The 22007-nt window shown below is 35.4% G+C and overlaps 1 protein-coding gene across 9 annotated transcripts in view; it reads left to right on the forward strand.

Annotated features, from left to right (window-relative positions):
- WASHC4 (WASH complex subunit 4) overlaps positions 1-22007 on the forward strand; it is a 74404-nt gene that overhangs the window by 37385 nt on the left and 15012 nt on the right. For 2 of the 9 annotated variants that reach the window (XR_010835901.1, XR_010835902.1), the window contains exons 25-33: positions 2533-2667; positions 4579-4687; positions 8433-8499; positions 8970-9056; positions 11411-11558; positions 14064-14160; positions 14723-14919; positions 15236-15335; positions 17514-18932. Coding sequence is in view for 4 of the 9 variants with exons in the window: in XM_059081747.2 (XP_058937730.1) it covers positions 2533-2667; positions 4579-4687; positions 8433-8499; positions 8970-9056; positions 11411-11558; positions 14064-14160; positions 14723-14919; positions 15236-15335; positions 17514-17581 (1008 nt within the window). In the remaining 5 variants the exon portion in view is untranslated. Of the gene's footprint in view, positions 1-2532; positions 2668-4578; positions 4688-8432; positions 8500-8969; positions 9057-11410; positions 11559-14063; positions 14161-14722; positions 14920-15235; positions 15336-17513; positions 19791-22007 lie in introns of those variants that run through there. The other 7 variants (XR_010835904.1, XR_010835900.1, XR_010835903.1 and 4 more) reach the window with 7 other exon arrangements.

Here is a 22007-nt window from a genome sequence, read left to right on the forward strand (position 1 = left end):
GGAGGGAGGTTGTGTGGGTAATAGACCCCTTTTGAATTTGGTAGTTTGAAAAATAGTTTTTTTCATCAAATATTGTAGTAAATATACATTACTGCTTGTTTATATTATACCGTAATGTCCATTTTTCTGTTTGGTATAATTAAAATGTTTGTCACTGAAATTGTGTTAGATGTGATGGAAGCTTTGTAATTCAAAAGGCACTTTAGGGACTTCCCTGGCGGTCCAGCGGTTAAGACTTCGCCTTCCAGTGCAGTGGGTGTGAGTTTGATCCCTGGTCGGGGAGCTAAGATGCCACATGCCTCGCAGCCAAAAAAGCCAAAACATAAAACAGAAGCAGTATTGTAACAAATTCAGTAAAGACTTTAAAAATGGTCCACATCAAAAAAAATCTTAAAAAAAAAGGCACTTTAGAATGTTTTACCATCTTAAGATCATCATTATAAATAACATTGGAGATTTGAGGATATCAGCATAAGTATATATCTGGGTGGATTGTTTGATATTCTCTGTAAGTTGCTTCTGAAAGCAAATCATTGATAGTTTATTTAACATCAGTCATGCTCTTTTTTTGGAAGGGCGTTTACTAGTTATTTGATATCCATAAAAATATCAGTTTGCTTAAAAAATATCTTGAATCTTCTTAGAAATGGGCATTCAGTCACTTGCGAGAATCATTTGAGCTTATATGCTATGTTTCCTTCAATGGAAAAAGAGAAGTCTTTAAATTTACCTGGTTTTCAGGCCACAGTTTCTCCTTGAGGAAAGAAGAATGCAAATGTTTAAATAGTAAAGTGTTATTAAGCGTATTTGGGAGTAAGGGAATAGGGAGAAGTTACATGACTGGAAAGTTACATAGGGACCATTTTAGTGTAGTGGGGAAGCCATTGAAGTATTTGCGCTGATAAGTAATGTGATTGGATCTCTGTGTTAGTGGTTATCAATAGAGGAAGGGGACATAGGTAGTCAGAGTTTCAAATTTAAAACAAGGAGTCATCCATGTCGAGATGTCTGAGCCTTTCAGGATGAATAAACTCTGAACCTTTAAGGATCAAACTCTTCTTTGACCTCATCTGTCAGACAAACACTCATTCATATAACAGATATAACTATGCTCATATTTTATGTGTCAGGACTGTGCTGGGCACTGGGATAAGAAAAACAGACATTTCCTGCTCTCATAGTAATTGTACTCCAGCAGGAAAAACAGTTGTTAATCAGTTAACCACACTAATGAATGTAAATTCCTGATGTCTGGTGATAATAAGTTGAGCGTAGAAGAAATAAGATCAGAGGCTGGCAGAGTTACCCACTCATAAGAATGGAAAGGATATGTATGGGCTTCCCTGGTGGTGCAGTGCTTAAGAATCTGCCTGCCAGTGCAGGAGACGTGGGTTTGAGCCCTGGTCCGGGAAGATCCCACATGCCGCAGAGCAGCTGAGCCCGTGCACCACAATTAGTGAAGCCCATGCGTCATAGAGCCCATGCTCTGCAACATGAGAAGCCACGGCAATGAGAAGCCCGCGCACCACAACGAAGAGTGGCTCCTGCTCGCCGCAACTAGAGAAAGCCCGCGCAGCAACGAAGACCCAACGCAGCCATGAATGAATGAATAAATAAATGTATGGAAAAAAAGGAATGGAAAGGGTAAAGAAGAGACTACTTCTAAGACTACTACTGCTGAGGAGATCAAGAAAAATCAATGTTTAAGCCACAAGAAAAGTTCTGAGAAAGCACGCATTTCTATAACTGGGTGATGAAGACTGTTAAAAAGGGCATACATATGCAAAAATAATTAGTAATATTTGAGGGTGGTGGGGATGGAAATTAGTACGAGGCTTTCATCTATAGGTCAGAATTAATCTGGTTATTTTGACTTTAATCTCAGCTCCAGTCCTACTTTTTCAGTGTTTTCTGAGTCCAGGTCAGGACCTTTTAGCCCATTCTCAGAACACCTGTACTTCTCATTTTAGAAATTATTGCAGTTGAGATATAATAGTTTATTTAACATATACTTGTCTTAAAATGCCTGTCCTGCTAGAATATACACTTCATGATGATGACCATGTCTAGCATGAGAGCAGGCACATTGCCTTGCACATAAGAGATGCTCAAAATATTTATGGATAAATAATTGAAGGTTTACTCTCTTCCTTCAGGAAAGGTCAAAGAGTACCATGTTTCTTACTTTAGATTAGTAATAAGTAATCTTATGAATGGTGGAACATAGAAACTTCTGAGTGTGGTTTATGACTTGAAAACTAGAGTGTCAAATCTGGTTTATGATTCTCACTATAGCTCTTAGTCTTATGAAAGTATTTTCCATTTTTAAAATTTCTTTTTTCCTTTTGTGTCATAAAAATATTTAAGGGGAGCTTTTAGAAAGCTCTGTAAACTTGGGCAAAAAAACACTTCATTTATTTAAACATTTCAGGTCCAACATGAATTAGACTTTATAGATTATTTTATTCAGTAATATTGATTTGAAATTAATTTTCATAACGTTCTCCAATTTTTGAAATTTTAATTTTATAGGTTAATTTCACCTACCAGTTTCTGAAAAAGAAGTTCTATATATTTAGCCAATTTATGTATGATGAACATATCAAATCCAGATTGATTAAAGATATTCGGTTTTTCAGGGAAATCAAGGACCAAAATGATCATAAGGTATTTTTACATATTCTTTTTAAGGTAGTTTGATTCAACTGTTGAGTATATAAGCATACCTTATATTACTGTGCTTTGCTTTATTGTGCTTCTCAGATACTGCCTTTCTTACAAATTGGTTTGTGGCAAACCTGTGTTTTCAGATGATGGTTAGCATTTTTTAGTAATAAAGTATTTTTAAATTAAGGCATGTACATTTTTTTTTTTACACATTATGGTATTGCACACTTAATAGACTGCAGTGCAGTGTAAACATAACTTTTATATGCACTGGGAAACCAAAAAATTCATGTTACTTTATTGCAATATTTGCTTCATTGTGGTGGTCTTAAACCAAACCTGCAATATCTCCAAGGTTTGCCTGTATGGCAAATGTTTATGCGAAAATTCATTATGAGTTACTCTCTTGAGGTTTTTTTTTTCTTTATAATTTTTCACATAACGTCTCCTTGATTTGGCTTCCTATTTTCTATATTTTCCCTTGCAATTTCTTACTCTTTGCATTCACTGTAAACAAAAGTGTAAGGAAAAATTAAATGATCAATGTAGTCAGGTGTTACCTTTCTTTATTTTAAAATCATACACAAGCAGAACATACTCATTTTGAAACATTTAGGCAATATAGAATGCATAAACTAAGTATCCTCCCTCATTTCTCTTTCTTTCCGGTTGCATTTTCTGGAGGCAGTTGCTATTAACAGTGTCATGTGATGCCCTCCAGATGTCTGTGTGATAAACATGTATTTGTGCATTACAAATACTGCTTTTTTTTTCCTTAACAAAAATGGACTAAAACTAAACATACTGTTTTGCAGTGTGCTTATCACATGTCAGTACTTATAGGTCTACCTCATTCTTTTAAAGAGTTGATAGTAAAGATGTATACTGTAACTCCTTTAACCTTCTCCTACTGAGTGGATATTTAGTTTTTTCTGATTTTTCTGTGTTACAGACGGTGCTACACATAACATCTTTGAACATTTATCTGTGTGTTCAAATATTTTTGAAAGACAGATTCCTTGAAGAGGAAAAGGGCAAAGAATATGAGTATTTAAAATTCTGATACATATTGATTGCCAAGTACTCTAAAAATACTGTACCAGCTGACAGTCCCATCTATAATTTATAAGAATGTCATTTTCCCTTCGCCGTCAGGGCTAAGTTTTCCCATAGTGAAATGAAGAATTGCAAGTGGTAACAGTACAGAGGCATATAGCCATGTGGATGGGGAACCAAGTGGATCTTATGTTTGATTTGCCGCATCCAGAACTGTCTTAAGCATCACCTAGTTCCAGCCCTTCTATACACTCGTTGTTAGTTCTTTTCAGTGTCAGAGCGGCAAAATATTACTTTCTGGTGAAATAATTATTAAAATTACAGATTACAGTTATCAGTACAAAATTATATTCACTCTCGTCTTTATTGGAACAGAAGTTACTAGTGTTTAGAGAAATAAATAATAATACTGTTGTTGGATAAGTATTGTTTCTATTTTTTATTAATATAAAATGAGTAATTTTCTAAATCTTTTAATTGGCTAAGACTTGAAAAATTGTAAGTCCCTGATACTTCTCAGGCCATGAAAACTTGGTTACACATTTCTGAACAAATGTTTCTAGGAGGAATTGATTTCTTTTATCTATCTGACAGAGTAGTTGGGTCTAGGGAGACAAATAATGTTAGTGGAAAACCTAAATTTGGTGGCATTAATAATTATTCTCCTTATTTAATTTGTATTGACCTTGAATATGGGTAGTTTTTGTGCTATAAATTTTTTTCATTAGACTTCAGTGACTTTTTTTAAGCACGATGGAAATACAAAATTAGAAAGGACATCGGTATTGTCATGGTAGGCATTTTATGTTTTAGGGGTCTTTGTTAATAATGGTAGTCTTCAAATTATCTCTCTAGTATCCTTTTGAAAGAGCAGAAAAATTCAATCGAGGCATCAGAAAACTTGGAATAACCCCAGAGGGACAAAGCTACCTTGATCAGTTCAGGCAACTCATCAGCCAAATTGGTAAGTTATTGTAAAAGTGTTGGGAAATAAAGTACAAATCCGAAGAATCTATCTCATATATTAAGTATCTCATACAAATAAACTTAATATGTGATTGCCTGAGTTCAGCTTTATTCCACTAATAATTTCCTTTTCTTAAAAGTTTTTCAAGTATGATTAGACTGTTGGTGCATAATAATTGAGAGATTGTGGATTAATTTAAATAAATGAAATCTTTATAAATAAAATTATATAAATAACTATTTTTGTGGTTAAACTTCAGTTAAGTTAAAAATATAATAACTAACTCATCTCAAAGGCCATACTCAATGGTAAATAGTCAACTGGTAACTATTTATTGGGTACCTACTCTGTTCAAGGCACTGTTTTAGACTTTTAAAAGTTAAGCCTAAATGCAAAGGTGTAAAATGTTTATGTGAAAAGTTAACTAATAATTTTTCTATGCTACATCATTTCATATTTATATATAATTTCTTGAGTTGTCCTTCTGGTTACAAGTAGAACTTGTCTTCTGAAGTGTGTAATAATATATTTAAAAACAAGAACTGCATTTAAAAATAATCCTAGATTTAAAAAACTTTATGCTTACTAGAGCTTTTCACATATATTATCTCTATTAATATCTGCACAGTAACCCTTGAGATAGGCATGTAGTCATGTTTTTAAAGATGAAAAAAGAGAAACTCAAGAGAAATGAGTGGCATTGCTGGGACTTTTTTGGCCCCAAGTCCAAAGGTGTTTTGTATTCTTCACAGTTGCAGACACCAAGCAGTTAGTACATTCTTATTGACTATAATTTGGTAAAATTGTGCCTCCTGAGATTCATTCATTCATTTATCAAACATTTATAAAGACTCTGTTATACCAGATATTTTTCTAGATGCTGAGAATACAAATAGCCTTTGTTTGAAGGGGCTTTAAGTTTACTAGTGGGAAGGGTATTATAAGCATTTAGTTAGGTAGTAAAGTCAGTGAGCACTAGCTTAAGTTTTATAAATTAATTGGCTTACATATTAGGCCTTTCTATTTTGTATTAGTACAAGAACTTAGGGAATTTTACCTTAGTAAATTTTTAATTTTAAACAATTTAATAATGAGGTATTTTCAAATAAGTACTTTTTTATTCATAGTGATATTTGATGACATATTAGATTGTAAAGTTTTGGAGCAATAGTTTTTAACCCTTTTTGAGAATCTGGTGAAAACTCTGGATTGATTTTTGTTTTTCCCAGAACAATGCCCATGTGCTCATTCACATACATTTTGCATATGATACACTGGAGTTCAGATGCTCAAAGTCAGACGCCATGGGCCTCAAATTAAGAGCTGTTTTTCTGGAGCAGTGTTGCTTAAAACTTCACTTAATTTATACACCAATATGAGTTTTTTCCTCCATATGAATACTGCCTGTAGTAGTATTTATTTCATGTTTTTATATTTTTTAAAAGTATAATTTTGTACTATGTAATTATCATTAAATCATGAGCTTAGTATGCTAGTCATTTTTCCCCAATACACATCAAAATACACATTTTCCCCCAATACACAAAAAATAACCACACCTCTGTTGCCACTAGCATGTATTCCGCAGTTGGCGCATATTATCCTTTTTACTTTGTTCCAGCATTTTATTCTTTATTCTCTTCTTAGGAAATATAAATTCTTTACCTCTGCCTATAAAAAATTGTAATGTGCTTTTGAGTCTCTTCACTCTCTTGAGAAAAGGAGTAAGGAATCTCAGAGCCGGGAGCAAAGTGAGAAGTCCTTTTGTCTAAGTCCTTCTTTGCCTGCTGAAATAATTAACCATTAACATTTATTGAGCATTTATTTACTGTGTGCCAGGGCTGTTCTGAGTGCTTTATGTGTTCTAATGCACGTAAAACTCACAATGTTATGAAGTAAATGTTATTTCCATTCTTTCATTCCACAGGTTTATTGAGGACAACACAATGTTCCTAGGTGCTGGTGATACCTATGACAATAAACAAAGTCTTTGCCCCTTTAGAGCTTAATTTTAACAGATGTGGAGACTAAGACACAAAGTTTATAACTTGACCTAGGTGTTATAGCTAAAAAGTACAGAGTCCATATTTGAACCCAACTAGTCTGGCTTCAGAGGTTTGCTCTTAACTGCTACTCTCTATTTGCTTCTCATAGCACATTTGATCAGCCAGATACCAGTTTGACAATTTGGAGGAAAACAATCACACTAGATACTTGATTTTTCTAAGATGCATAAAGAAACATTTTAACATCATCTCTCATATTGAGATAAGCCTTAAAATAGATTCAGTAATACCACTTGAGGGTTTTAAAAGGTATCAGATGAGAGTATGTATGTGAAGTACATATTACTGTAATATATGGTTGTGAAATGTTAACAGCATCTTACCTTTTTGTCTGTTCTTTCTCCCAAGTAATTTCATTTCATTTGAGTAGGAAATGTTGGCTCTAGGGATAGAGCAGTGAAGAAAACAAAAGCTGTATCATGGATCTTGCATTCTACTGGGATGAGACACAAAGAGATATATAATGTATCAGTGATAGGTGCTGAGTAAGGAGATGTAGTGGGGCTGGGCAGTGCTATTTAGTGATATTCAGGGAAAGGAACCTAAATAACATGAAGGAATAAGCCATGTGCATGCATAGCTAGGAAAAGAGTATACCAGAAAGAGGCGACAGTAAATGTGAAATGCCTGAGTCTGCTTGGCATTTTGGGGAAATAGTCAGGGGCTGGAACGGAGTTAGTGAAGACCTGAATGGTAGGGCACGGTATCAGAACAGCAGCAAGCGGCGAGATCATACAAGGCTGTGATGACCATGTTAGGAATTTGGATTTTATTCTGAGATGGAAAGCTATCGTAGAGTTTTCAGAAAAGGAATGAAATGTTCCAACTTAGTTGTAAAAGAACCACCAGCCGCTGTGTGAAGGAAACATTGTGAGGGGTGGGACGCTAAAGGTGGAAGTAGATCAGGAGGCCATTGCATAGTGCATTTCTAGGCAGGAGATGGTGCTGGTTTGGAATAGGGTGATAGCTGTGAAGGTGGTGAAAACTGGTTGGTTTCTGGCTACATTTTGAAGGTAGAGCCAACATAATTTGCCCATTGATTAGATATAAAGTGTGAGAGAAAGGAAGGAGTCAGGGATGACTTCAGCGCATTTGGCCTGAACTACTGGAAGGATAGAATTGTCAGTTTCTAAGGTAGAAAATATAATTGGGGGTGAAGATCTTGAGTTTAACTTACTAAATTAAAATTTGTCTTAGACATATAGGTGTAGGCATTGGATAAAAAAGCCTAGAGGAGTAGCCCAGGTTGGAGATATTAGTTTGGGAGGCATCAGATAAGGATTTATGAATATCACTTCCAGCTGTGTGTGTGTATGAGCGTGAGAGAGAGACACAGACACATACTTAAATGTGAGTGAAGAAATTATTGATATAGTACTATATTAAAGTGTTTGATTTTTAAAAATGTAGTCAGCATTTAATGACTTTACAAGTGAAGGTTACATTTATTTTAAAAATATTTAATATAGATGTATATATGTACATTTATATTTTAAGTGTGCAAATATGTAAGTTTTATTTTTATGGAGCAAAAACTGAAGTGTAAAATACAGCAAAATCTCTTGCTACTTAGGAGTGGAAACCTTGTAATTGCTATAAATAACTGTATTCCTGATTGTTAGAACTTAGAGTTATTTGTATAAACATCTGATTTTTTTGTGTGTGTGGTTTTTAAGGTAATGCTATGGGCTATGTACGGATGATAAGATCTGGTGGCCTTCATTGTAGCAGCAATGCCATTAGGTATGGATGCAAACATTTTTGCCTTGTTTATGCCATTTAGAAATTTTATGTCATTTAAATCTATCTTTTTTATAAGTAATATTGTAGAGAGGGTTTTTTTCTTTTTTGTTGATATACTTTGAGATCAAATATGGAAGAAAATCATTAGTTATACTAGTTAAATCTTTTCTCAAATTTTAAGACTACAGCAGACCGTTGAAAAGCTTTATTTCTCTTAAAGTTATAGTTAATTTCTTTTATTGGTACAGTTTGTGAATAGTTCTATAGATTACATGATTTTTAAGGATAATTTGATTATTCATATATCTAAAATTCAATTATGGAACTAAAGTGGTGATATTAATAATATAACTGAAATGCAAAATTCTTTCCAAAGATACAGTTAAAAAATTTAGTCTTACAGTACTGCTTTCATATGTGTCAGTTGCACATATTTAACTTAATAAATTCCTTCCCAAATTCTTATGTAGATTTGTACCTGATCTTGAAGATATTGTAAATTTTGAAGAACTAGTAAAAGAAGAAGGTCTTGCAGAAGAAACATTAAAAGCAGCTAGGTAATCTAATTTTGGAATAATTTAAATTTGGAGATTTAAAAAGTATATGTTCATTTAAATGTTAAAGACAAGACTAGAGGGTAATATAAACTTATATGTCAGTGTTTTTACTATGCAAGTAATGGTCTCAATTTATGAAATATAATTTTTTCAAGACTACAGTATTCTGATATCTTTCCAACTTCCCTAAAAGGTATCTTCTAGACCATGGTCTCTAATACATGTGACTGTTGAACACCTGACATGGCTAGTCCGAATTGAAGTGTTCTAAAGTGTAAAGTTAATAACTGATTTTGAGGATTTAGTGTTTAAAAAAGAATGCCAGGGGCTTCCTGGTGGCGCAGTGGTTGAGAGTCCGCTTGCTGGTGCAGGGGACACGGGTTTGTGCCCCGGCCTGGGAAGATCCCACATGCCGCGGAGCGGCTGGGCCCGTGAGCCATGGCCGCTGAGCCTGCGCATCCGGAGCCTGTGCTCCGCAACGGGAGACGCCACAACAGTGAGAGGCCCGCGTACCACAAAAAAAAAAAAGAATGCCAGATATCTCATTAATAAAGTTCATTTCACTTATTTCTTTTTACTCTTTTTAAATATTTCTATTTGCCAACTAGTATTTCTAGAATACTAGTCCTTCCTTTCATGTAATCTAGAGCAGCAGTGTCCAGTACAGTAGTCACTACCACATGTAGCTGTTGAATACTGGAAATAGGGCTAATGGGACTAGGGAACTGAATTAAAATTTTTATTTCATTTAAATTTAAATAGCTAATGACTATTTTATGGGACAGTGCAGATTACAGACTTGAGTAAATAGTGATTTTGGGAAACAATTTAAAACCTGAGAGAGGCATGCAGAATTGTTAAAGTCTTCAGAAAACTAAGTTATATTATTATTAATTGTAACACTTATTGAGTCAGGCATGAAGGGGCACCCCTGGGCAAAGTGGAGACAGTTTTTTTTTTTTTTTTTTTTTGCGGTACGCGGGCCTCTCACTGTTGTGGCCTCTCCCGTTGCGGAGCACAGGCTCCGGACGCGCAGGCTCAGCGGCCATGGCTCACGGGCCCGGCCGCTCCGCCTCATGTGGGATCTTCCCGGACCGGGGCACGAACCTGTGTCCCCCGCATTGGCAGGCGGACTCTTAACCACTGCACCACCAGGGAAGCCCGGAGACAATTTGAATATCAAAAAGAATAATGGTAGAAATTGCTTAGAATACATTGAATTAAAAAAGAAACCGTGAGTATAATGATATTAAAAGTTGGAGAAGCAGAGGGAAAGTTCCTTTTTACAGTGCTAGCCAGCTAGTAAATACAAAAGGGATGAGCAAATTTAGGAAAAAAGAAACAGTTTTGCAACCAACACTGTAATACTTGAAATGAGACAAATCGTCAGTGGGTTCTCAAACATTTTTGGAGAACAGAGCATTCATTCACTATGAAAAAATTATCTCAGAAATGGATTATTAATCACAAAGGGAAAAACATCTTCACAATGTGGAGACTGACATGTTCCACCTTAACCAAGTGATCAAACTTAGCATCACCAGGAACAGGACATGCTGACATTATAGGGCCCCCTGATGCAATGTAATGGCAAGTACCTATTTTGTATTCTTGCCCAAAATGTTTACTCACCAAGTGAAGGAAAGTTCATGGCAGGTGAAGTCATGGAGTTATGAGGTTATGATAATGAATTGATTATATAAATGGACATTAAGTCTTCCAGAATGTTGGAGGAGAACTGGAGTAGGTATCATAGTCCAAGATAAATAAATGAAGAGTAGTGGTTAAAACCATTATAGATGCCTGCTTTCAGGATGGGGTAGTTGGATATAGTTGGATCATGTGAGTCTCAAAGGAGAGATTTCTAAGACCATCTAGTGGTGGGGGAATAATAATTTGAAAGTGGTAATAGCTATACATAAGGGATGTAGGAGAAAAAGCAGCTAATGTTTTGAAGTTTGAGTGGGAAGCTAAGTTCTTCAAAAGGAGATGGGTTTCAGTTGAGGTAAGGAGGTATAGAAAAAGTGTTAGTGAAGAGATTTAAGATGAAAAGGAATTTATTTACAATGAAATGGAATTCTACAGGGCTCGTTGTGAGAAGAAGAAATACAAAACTCTATAAAGTTCCAAGAGGCCCTACATATTCTGTTTTAGGAACTAAGTTAATTAAATCATACTGATTAGCCTCTGTCCCTAAAATAATGAGTTTATTCTGAACCCCAAGGAAGTTTACTTAGAGATGTCTTATATTTCACATTTTTGAGTGCTCTCATCTAAACTAATGAGAAGTGGATTTTAAAAGCCACATCTTCTTTTGAGAAAGGAACCAAGTAAATAATTTTTTTGCATTTTAGGCATTTGGATTCAGTCCTCAGTGATCACACACGAAATTCTGCCGAAGGCACAGAGTATTTCAAAATGCTTGTGGATGTTTTTGCTCCAGAATTTCGAAGGCCGAAGAATATACATCTCCGAAATTTCTATATCATTGTTCCACCTCTGGTGAGTATTTTTAGTACCCAAAATGAATTTTTTGAAAAAGTATTAATAAACAGATCCAGTTTTTTTTACAGCAGGAAATGCAAACAGACTATATTGGTGACTTTCTGGTTGTAGATAAAACTAAATGTGGTCTCAGTGAATGCGGCCTAGAATTTTTACTTATTAATTATGTAGAATGAGACTTATTCATAGTTCAGATAGATTCTTATTCATAACAGCCAGAGAAATCCTAGTGTGATTTAAATTACTTGAGCATACACTATTTTACACACACACACACACACACACACACACACACACCCATATAATCTTTGGGCTGAATTATACCATATAGTCATTTTAAGTGATTAATGTAGACTGTTAAAATATGAAGTATTTCTTAAAAGCATACTATTTGAGGACAACTTCTGTCTTTTTGGTAGTAAATATGAACATGTAAGCTAAAATTTTAGTGCTTTCTCGTTGTAGTATATGGTATGTTTTGCTCTAATTCTGTAGTTGGCATCTTAAAAATAGCTCAAGTTAACCAAAATCGCAATATAAAAACAGTTGTCAGTGGGGAAAATGGAGTTAAGAAATTAGAGAGGTATATATTAGCAATAGGAGTTATTTTTCTACAAAGGTTTCTATAACAAAGCTCTCTCTTAAAAAATTTGTAAATGGATAGCTCTAAAATCTAAATATCACCGAGCAGACGTAGCTTTTGATTATATCTAACTTTGATCGAGTTATAACTTTTCACGTTGCTGCCTGGATTAACACATATGTTCTAACATATTAGAACCATTATTATCCATTGAAAGTAGCTGATGGTCTATGGACAGCTTTTTTCTTCACGCATTTTCCTTTCTACTGTTTTTTTTAATACATTAATTGTTAATGCTCTATTATAATAATTGTTATGTCGCAGAAATGTCCACAGTTATCTGATAGGCATTATCTTTTCATCTTCAGATATGAATATAAAGTGTCAGATTGGAGGCGAGTCTATCTTAGTTATACTTTGATAATAGTGTAGTTAATTCATGGTGAGTTCTTACCATCTTTCTTTAATTTGAAGTCATGGTAAACAGCAATGGCAAACTGTTTGTGGGATTGAGGAAGAATCTAGTTTTGCAGGGCTGCTGTCAGAATTCAGTTAGTGATGGAGAAAACAAGAGGGATTACGAACACTACAAAGAAGAGAAGTATAGGACACTATTCTTTTTTTTTTTTTTTTTTTTTGGCGGTATGTGGGCCTCTCACTGTTGTGGCCTCTCCCGTTGCGGAGCACAGGCTCTGGACACACAGGCTCAGCAGCCATGGCTCACGGGCCCAGCCGCTCCGCGGCATGTGGGATCTTCCCGGACCGGGGCACGAACCCGCGTCCCCTGCATCGGCAGGTGGGCTCTCAACCACTGCGCCACCAGGGAAGCCCAGGACACTGTTCTTGTGTCCTTGAGTTTATAATCTAATTCCAGAAAGAAGACAAACATAAATGAGATATCTAAAGAAGATTTAAGTAACAGTTGACAGAGATTTTATAAAATGTGATTAATTGCCAAGTAAGTTTTACAGGCAAAAAAAAGTGGAACGTGATAATCTTGTTTCCAGTGTAGGCTATTATAGTACTTATCACACTGTACCATAATTATTTTAAAACAGGTCTCCCAGTGCTGTGCTATCCTTTTGTAGCCCCTAATGGCTACTTCAATGTAAATTAGTTAAAATTTTATAAAGAAACTCAGTTCCTAAGTTTTGCCATACACATTTCAAGTGCACAGTGGCCGTGTGTGGCTAGTGGCTTACTGTATCGTACAGTGCAGATACAAAGCCTTTCTGTCATTGCCAGGAGTGCTGCTCTATAGAGTGTGAACTCTTTGATTGTATTCATTTTTTTATTGTAATTATTTAATAATGCCTGGTATTATTAAGTTTCAGTAAATATTTGTTGAATAAATGTTATGATTAGATATTTCAGAGGCGCTAAACTTTTAGGGAAGTGCTTTTTTTGGGGGGAATTTGTTTATCCAAGTGACTACTAAGCCTTTTAAACCGAGAATATGGTAAGAAATACTATTGTAGAATGAATTGGGTGGGCAGAAGTAAGGACTGCCATGTTAAGAGTGCTTAAGCTTTTAAGTAAAGCAGGCCTACTTTTCTGACTACAACTTTGATTTAGAGTATGACTTCAGGCAAGTTACTAAACCTCTCAGGTCTCAGTGCCTTCATTTGTTAAATGTGCATATAATATATTAGAATGAACCATACACAAAAGCACTGTGCTTGGGTTAAGTGGTGGGTGAGGGACTGCTCATGTTTAAAGGACTTGGAGAGAAGAGCCATTAAGAGATACTTACACAGATTATGACCTCACCAAGAAGCTATTTATATGAGGGAAATGTTTCAAATCAAAAGGACAGGAGCTTAGAAGAGATCCTGTTTATAATTTTTGAAATGTCTGTTTTAGGAACTGAAGATTTTTTAGCACAATTGTTTCTCTAATATGTTGTTATATCTTTTTAGACCCTCAACTTTGTGGAGCATTCCATTAGTTGTAAGGAGAAATTGAATAAAAAAAATAAAATTGGAGCTGCCTTTACTGATGATGGCTTTGCCATGGGTAAGCTTAGCGGAATTGTTTTCTCATGAATTTTATGTTTACCTTACAATAGAGCTATGTGCTCTTTGTAGATTTGTTTTTCACGAGCAGTGTTTACTGTTTGTTTTTTGGCTGGGTCATCTGATTGACCATTATTTATACTGCTGTTCATGCTCCTTTGGTATTGCTAATCACTTAGAGTGGTTGGACCTGATTATTTAGGCTTTGTTTTTGTTGTGGTTTTATTTACAGTTTGAGCATTTTGTATTTAGTTTCCCTGTAGCATCCTAGTTGTTGGTCTATTTAGCAGTGGAAGTTTTTCCCCACCCTTACAGCCATATGTTATCTCCAGGTGATTTTCATAGCCATGTTATTTCTTCTTGATTGGCCTTTTTTTTAGTTCTTTGTATGTTTTTAAGGAGGAATTAAGCCATGTTGCTAAACTTATTCATTTGTGCTGTAAAATGTAATTTGAAAGAGGATTAATTCAAAATGGTTAGCTTAATTTTAGGAATTATTGGTGGAGTAGAATATTGCTTGTCTACACATTGTAATTTCGTTTTGGTTTTGCTGGTGACTCTAGGTGTGGCTTATATTCTGAAGCTTTTGGATCAGTACCAGGAATTTGACTCACTTCACTGGTTCCAGTCTGTTAGAGAGAAGTACCTGAAGGAGATAAGAGCAGTTGCTAAGCAACAGAATGTGCAGTCAACTAGTCAGGATGAAAAACTACTACAAACCATGAATCTCACTCAGAAGCGACTGGATGTTTATCTACAGGTAGAGTAACAGTCAGATCTGCTTTGACTTTTTAATATCTATTACTTCTTGATCACTGAGGAAACATAAATCATATTGAAACTCCCATTTTAACAAGTGAGATGAATAGTGGTCATAAGAGTATATTTTTAAATGAATGGTATTTGGAAGCCATTTGACTCATATCTTAAAAAATAGGTGGATTACACAGTTCAGTTTCTGTATTTGCGATTTGCACTCACTAGAGCTTTTTAGAAATAATGAGATATTAAATATAATTTTGATGTTTTACTAAAGTATTTTCAGCTTTTATTTCTAATTTTTTTAATTTACTTAGGAATTTGAATTGCTCTGTTTCTCACTGAGCAGTGCAAGAATTTTCTTCAGAGCTGACAAGACTGCAGCTGAAGAAAACCAAGAAAAGAAAGAGAAAGAAGGTGAGTGGCTTAAATTTGGAAAGACCAATAAATCTGTCTTCAGTAGCAGACACGAATACCCCATTTTATCTAGTCATATTTTTCTTTTTGAAAAATAATATAGACCTAGAAATGTCTTTTTAAAGAAGTAAAGCCTAAGGGGATCATTTGTGAAACTGAAAAGAAATTTAACATAGTTTATGCATTTCATTCTGAGATAACTCTTTATTCAGTTCATCTCTTAATTTAAAAAAATTTACCAAATTTAGGGTTTTTTTCTTTCACCCTTCAACCGTATCAGATAAGAAGGAACAAATTAGAGGAGGAGACTAAATGTTGGCTTAAGTCAGAGCTGCTGATGACTAGACACTGACTGAATGTATGGGACAGGTGATTAAGGAGACATAAAATAGTCAAGGCCATTTCAGTGTCACAGTAATAGCCTCCTGTGCTCCTCCATAGCCAGGCCTTGGAGAGTTAGAGAGCAGTAGAGCCATAATAGCTGATAGTCAGTAAGGAGAGGATTCTGTCCATTATATTCTTTGTGGGTGTAAATTGTTCAGCATTTCATACTTAAGGGACCCTCGTGGTACGTTTCTCTCCAATTTGAAATTTAGTAACAATTGTCTTCCCTGAAGAATGGATATTTCCTTTTTTCTGTTATGGACATTATTGTAACTTAGGTTTCCTCTTTGGAAGCTTAAAACTAGGTACAGCAACATGACAGGTTTCATGTTTGCTCTTTTTCCTTTTTCTTACTTGTATTTCACAAATCAAGAATAAAAGATACTTCATAAAACGTGATGTTTTTATTAATCTTATTTTGCCAGTTAAATTTTAAAATAAATGTTTTTCACGCTGAATAGAGGTGATTGATTTGGGTCGACCACGTCTGTCAGTTACCCTATTCCCTGTTGATAATGTTCCATCAGTATTACTTATTAGCATATGCAGGCACTTTTGGAATCTAGACTGAATAATAATCGTGTTCTTGAAGAATGACTGCCGGCTGTTACCTGGAAGATACTAAATATTTATTAAATAAATATATGTGTTATGTTTGGGTTCATTTAAAAATAATACTTAGCAAAGCCACCTGGAAGAATGTGAGTCAGTATAATCTAAATTGTGAAGAAATTGAGTTATTGCTTACGTTCTGCTCAGGCCTTTCGTGATGCCAGAACCTTGTCTCCAGCCTAGGTAACTAGGAATATTCTGCAGGTGGACTGGCCATTTACTTTAAGGCCTAAAGCATTAAGACAAAACAAACATTTCAGTCTCAGTGGAGCTCCTTGCTTTGGACTGCTGTTCTTAAGGAGCTCTCTCGCGTTTTGGGTAATGTATGTCACCCACATGCCTGATGCTGGGTGGTGGTTCTGTTTTAGGACTCTGTTTTAGCTAAAGTTTGCTCAGAGGTGTTGTCAAAGTTGCTGAAAACATTAGTTTTTCTCTGTTAATGAAGTGTGTGTTATATATATATATATATATATATATATATATATGACATTTTGCACAAAAGGCAGAAATTCATTTTATCACAGTCATAATAAAAAACTGCATTTAAAAATAAATTATAGGGCTTCCCTGGTGGCGCCGTGGTTGAGAGTCCGCCTGCCGATGCAGGAGACACGGGTTCGTGCCCTGGTCCGGGAAGATCCCACATGCCGCGGAGCAACTAAGCCCGTGAGCCATGGCCGCTGGGCCTGCGCGTCCGGAGCCTGTGCTCCGCAACGGGAGAGGCCACAACAGTGAGAGGCCCGCATACCGCAAAAAAAAAAAATAAAAAATAAAAAATAAATTATAAATACAGTTGGAAAGTTATTAATTCTGGACAATTTTATATGTGAATTTGTAACCATGTTTCTATCAATAATAGCACTATAGTTTCTTGGCCCAGCTGGGGGAATGTGCAGTGTGAAACCCACCAGATGCAGTTTTGCGCTCTCACAATTCTACACCACTATTACAAACCAGTCAAAACAATTACATTTGCAATATTTAGCCTAGATTTCTAAAAAATTAAGGTAAGTAAACTACATATAATTTGTGATATTAGAGAAACATTTGGTGGATGTAGCATTTTCTTAATTTGAAATTTAGCAATATAGTCCTTAATATTTTTAGTCCTTAATTTTATTTACTTAATTCATTTTTTAAAATGAACATAAATATGTCCATTATTTTCACTCATGCTTCCAGAAGAGACTAAAACAAGCAACGGAGACCTGTCCGACAGCACTGTGTCTGCAGATCCTGTTGTCAAATGATACTGATGGTATGCGTTTCCCCTATGAAATCATCAGAATTGTATATGAAATGGATGTTAATAAGCTAATAACCAAGTGTTTCCTGGGTCACATCTCTGGGAAATATTTAGATGCTGCAACTCTCTAAGGCAGTGCTCTAAAGTTAAGTCCATTCTTCTTCCGGAGGCTCTACTTTTCAAAGGTTGAGAATGAGATTTTAAAATCAGATTTTTGTCTGGACTTTGGCTAGATGTGCCTGGGAACAGTTATTTGAAATGAAGTTTTAGAAGGGTTAACTTAAATTCCTAAACTGCCACCTCAGACCTCTTGTAATCTACATGAATGTTTATAATTTGTATTTGTATAGGTCTTTGATCCATATTTGTCTCAGTCGTTGGAAAGTCAGTGCATATACTATGTACAGCCAGTAATGTTTAAACAAAAGGAATTGAGCCTGAAATTCATGAAGCATACATATCAATATTCTTACAAAAGGCATATATGAAGATGGTTTTGATACTAGAGGTGAGGCACAAGTGTTATGTACCCTTTTTGTACAGTGTGAACTGATTCATTGTTAATTTCATGTGGCTCACAAGAGCTGCTGCTGTCTGTGGTGAGATGTTTTATAACTAGTTTACATTGCTTTGAGAACATTTAACCTCCAAAAACTGCTTTAAATTTAAGATTTACTTAATACTCAAGGGGGAAGAAAATACAGATAAAGCCATAGAGTCCTGCTTGAAGCTTTACTTTTGGCTGAAGGCATTATGTATGATAGCAGAGAAAATTGAATGAATTCTTATTTCTACATCCAAACTCAGGTTTCTTCCACATTAGGTTAAACTGAAGTCTTGATGATGGTTTGGGCAGACTTTTTCTTTAAACCAAGTATAATCTAAGAAATCAGATTAAGCACTGTGCAGGCTTTTAAAAAATTACCACTGTGAGAATAAAGTTCTAATAAACTAAATCACTTACTGATTTAAAAGGTACAGAAAGATTTTGAGTAAATTTAGTTCTTGGCAAGCTATTAGCTTTATTTTTGTAAAGACTATATCAGTTAAATGGTTAATCATGGCCTATAATCTTTTAATATAATACAATGATACCTTTACAGTAAAAACAAAAAAGTTTAAAACTTTATGTGTAATACTAACATCATTTTAGGAAATACTTGATTTTTCCATTGCACTTGCCTATTAAGCATTTCTTTGGGTAAATCCTGCAAGTAATTCTAACATTGTTGTTTGATTTCCAGCTTTTGGAACGGGTGTACAATGCCCTGTCTGTATTCATTGCTCACGGTCAGGGTAACTTTCCCAGCTCAAGATAACACTTTCACTGTTAAAATTCAGAAGAAACAGAATAGGTAGGAAGTGTTTTTTGTTTATTATGTAAACATGGCTTACAGTTATGTACAGTGGATGGATTAAAGGCATTTAATATTTGTAATTTGTACTAACTGTAGAAATGGCCCTAAAGCATGCTGCATAATTAATAATTTATATTTTCACTTGTTGTAAATGTTTATATTAATGATCTTGCATTTGATTGTATCAAATTGGTCACCATTTCATAGCAACAGTATTGTTTTTTCTGTTTTTCTTCTCTAACTTCCCTAAAATCATCTCCTTTAATAGAGATAGAAATTCTAAATAGGAGAGAATCAGATGTCTCTGTCATTATCCCCACACGTCAGTTATTTTATCAATACTAGATAGAGTTCACATGCTGACTCCATGGATACCTACAATTGAGGAAAATGTGACAGATTATTATTTTGCCTTTAGTTCAAAATAATGTCACTGCAGTCTGGATGAGGTATAATAAGTTTACTTATTTGAAATAAAATCTCTGAAAAGATTAGGCATATTTAAATGCTGTTAAAAGTGCAGAGCAACAGGGCTTAAGTGTTTTATACCTAAGTTGCTGTACACATTTAGATGACAGTTTTCCTTGCTAATGTATTAATGTTAATATTGTCATTTTTTTCAGACATACTGCAGTTTAAAAATCAGTGAGCATTTGTTGTAAACTCACAGAAAACTTAATGTTCAAATTCTCAGGAATTAAGGACTAACCATAACATTGTCAGTTCTAATTAAATTTTATAAAAGATGGCAAGTTTGTTATCTCCATTAAGTGGGGCTTTCCTCTTCCCCAGTTCTAAGAGAATACAATATGCATTGATATAATAGAACATTAATAAATATAATTTCAAAAATTTACTTCCTCTGAATGTTTATGTTCAAAATTGAATGTCTTAAACCAGTAGTTCTTAATATTGATCTTTTTGGAGTTCCCTTTGATCTAATAGTGTGTGGAATCTCTTTAAAAAAATACTTGCCTGCACAACGCAAAATTTCAAGTATAAAACTGGTACTGGCTCGGCTCCTCTTTGTGTATCCCAGGTGGACATCTTGTTTTCTTTCCTTTTTATATTCTTAATCTTTCTATTGCTTGCTATTTTCAAATGAAAGAACCCACATGAATGTTTAATTTTAAATCTTAATCCTGGGAAGGGATCATTAGTTTGCAGTGCTGTAGTGCCATTTGCAGTCATGACCTGAACTGAAACAGTCCTAGTAAAGGAGAGCCTTTTAAATACTATGCTGGAGAAAATGTTCTTGCTCAAAAAGTCTGATTGCTGCTCCTCTTCTGAGGAGAAAAGTTTGCAAGGTTGTGGGAAAGATGAGACAATACCATCACATACATTGTCACGTTGCTCTTTTATGTTGGATTGGCCAAACATAAAAGGTAGACTTTAACCGATTTTAATAATTTTAGCTCTTCTTCCAGCTTAAGGTGCAGAAGTTTCAGATTGATGGTATACCTTTTCTTAAGAGAGATTTAGTGCTACAGTTTTTTGGTTTTAGATGTTAGGAACAATTTAACAGGTTGTCAAAGACTTCAGTTTTAAAAAAGGAATCCAGAATAAGTGGGTCTGTAGAGATTATGTGAAGTCATAGGACTATGCAGTGAACTCAGAGATGGTGATAGCATAATGAGAGTTTGGTTTATACAAAAAGTTCTTATATACTGTATGAAACGTCGATTTGGACAAGTATATGGATATTTCCCTCTATTGTAATAGTTTGGTTCTTCTTTACCACCTAGTTTACCGGATAGCGCCAGTTGTTCCTACCAGTGCAGACATACTCAGGAAAGTAGATGAAATTTATCTCCCAGTCAGTGCTGATGTGATGTCGTAATTCTTGGATCACCTTTAAGGACTGTACATTGTGTAGTGTAGGTAAGATCTGTGTGTATTGACACATTCTTTGGTAATGCCCTCATTATTATTAACGTGAGGGAAAAAAAGTTAGCACTTCTGTACCCAGAAGCACCAACTATATAAAATTAGTATTACAGTAATCATTTCAGAATGTGTACAAAAGGTAATAAGGCATTAAAGATGCACTTTTAAGTTGATGTACTGAATGTCTGAATAATCTTCAAAGAGTCATGTATTGAGAGAAGCATTTGGAGATTGCTTTGTCTCTGGTTTTCTCTGTGTGCTAGTAATATAGCACATAGTGGTTAGAAGCGTAGATTTTGGAGCCAGACTGTGATTTGAATCCTGATTTGCTGCTTACAAGGTTACTTAATCTTTCTGTGCTTCATTTCCTCAGGCATAAAATGGTGTAATAATATAGCTCATAGATTGTTTGAGGATTTAATTTGTATAAAGCACGTTATTAGGAAACTAACTACTATAAATATTAGCTATTATTATGATTGCTCTTACAAGCAGAAATACACTTGGCATATAATTATTAGCTGTTGAAAAGTTTGAAGACAAACTGTCTGTATTTGAGTTGGTCTCATAAAAACTGGTTTTTTTTTGTTGTTGTTTTTGTTTTTTTGTTTTTGCGGTACACGGGCCTCTCACTGCTGTGGCCTCCCCATTGTGGAGCACAGGCTCTGGACGTGCAGGCTCAGCGGCCATGGCTCACGGGCCCAGCCGCTCCGCGGCATGCGGGATCTTCGTGGACCGGGGCACAAACCCGTGTCCCCTGCATCGGCAGGCGGACTCTCAACCACTGCACCACCAGGGAAGCCCAAAACTATTTCTTTGTAAATGGCTCAGCTAAGTGTTGACAGTGTAAGGCAGGTCTGGCTTTTCCCTAACGGTAGTTCTGACAGGTGGCTAAACAACCAAAGGCAATGCTGGGAAATGAAAATAGGTGAGGCTAGCTTATTTATCCCAGGGATGCAAGGATTCTTCAATATACGCAAGTCACTCTATGTGATACACCATATTAACAAATTGAAGGAATAAAAACCACATGATCGGGCTTCCCTGGTGGCGCAGTGGTTGAGAATCTGCCTGCCAATGCAGGGGACACGGGTTTGAGCCCTGGTCTGGGAAGATCCCACATGCCGTGGAACAGCTAGGCCCGTGAGCCACAACTACTGAGCCTGCGTGTCTGGAGCTTGTGCT

This window comes from Kogia breviceps, chromosome 12, assembly GCF_026419965.1.
Source record: "Kogia breviceps isolate mKogBre1 chromosome 12, mKogBre1 haplotype 1, whole genome shotgun sequence".
Classification (NCBI taxonomy): domain Eukaryota; kingdom Metazoa; phylum Chordata; class Mammalia; order Artiodactyla; family Physeteridae; genus Kogia; species Kogia breviceps.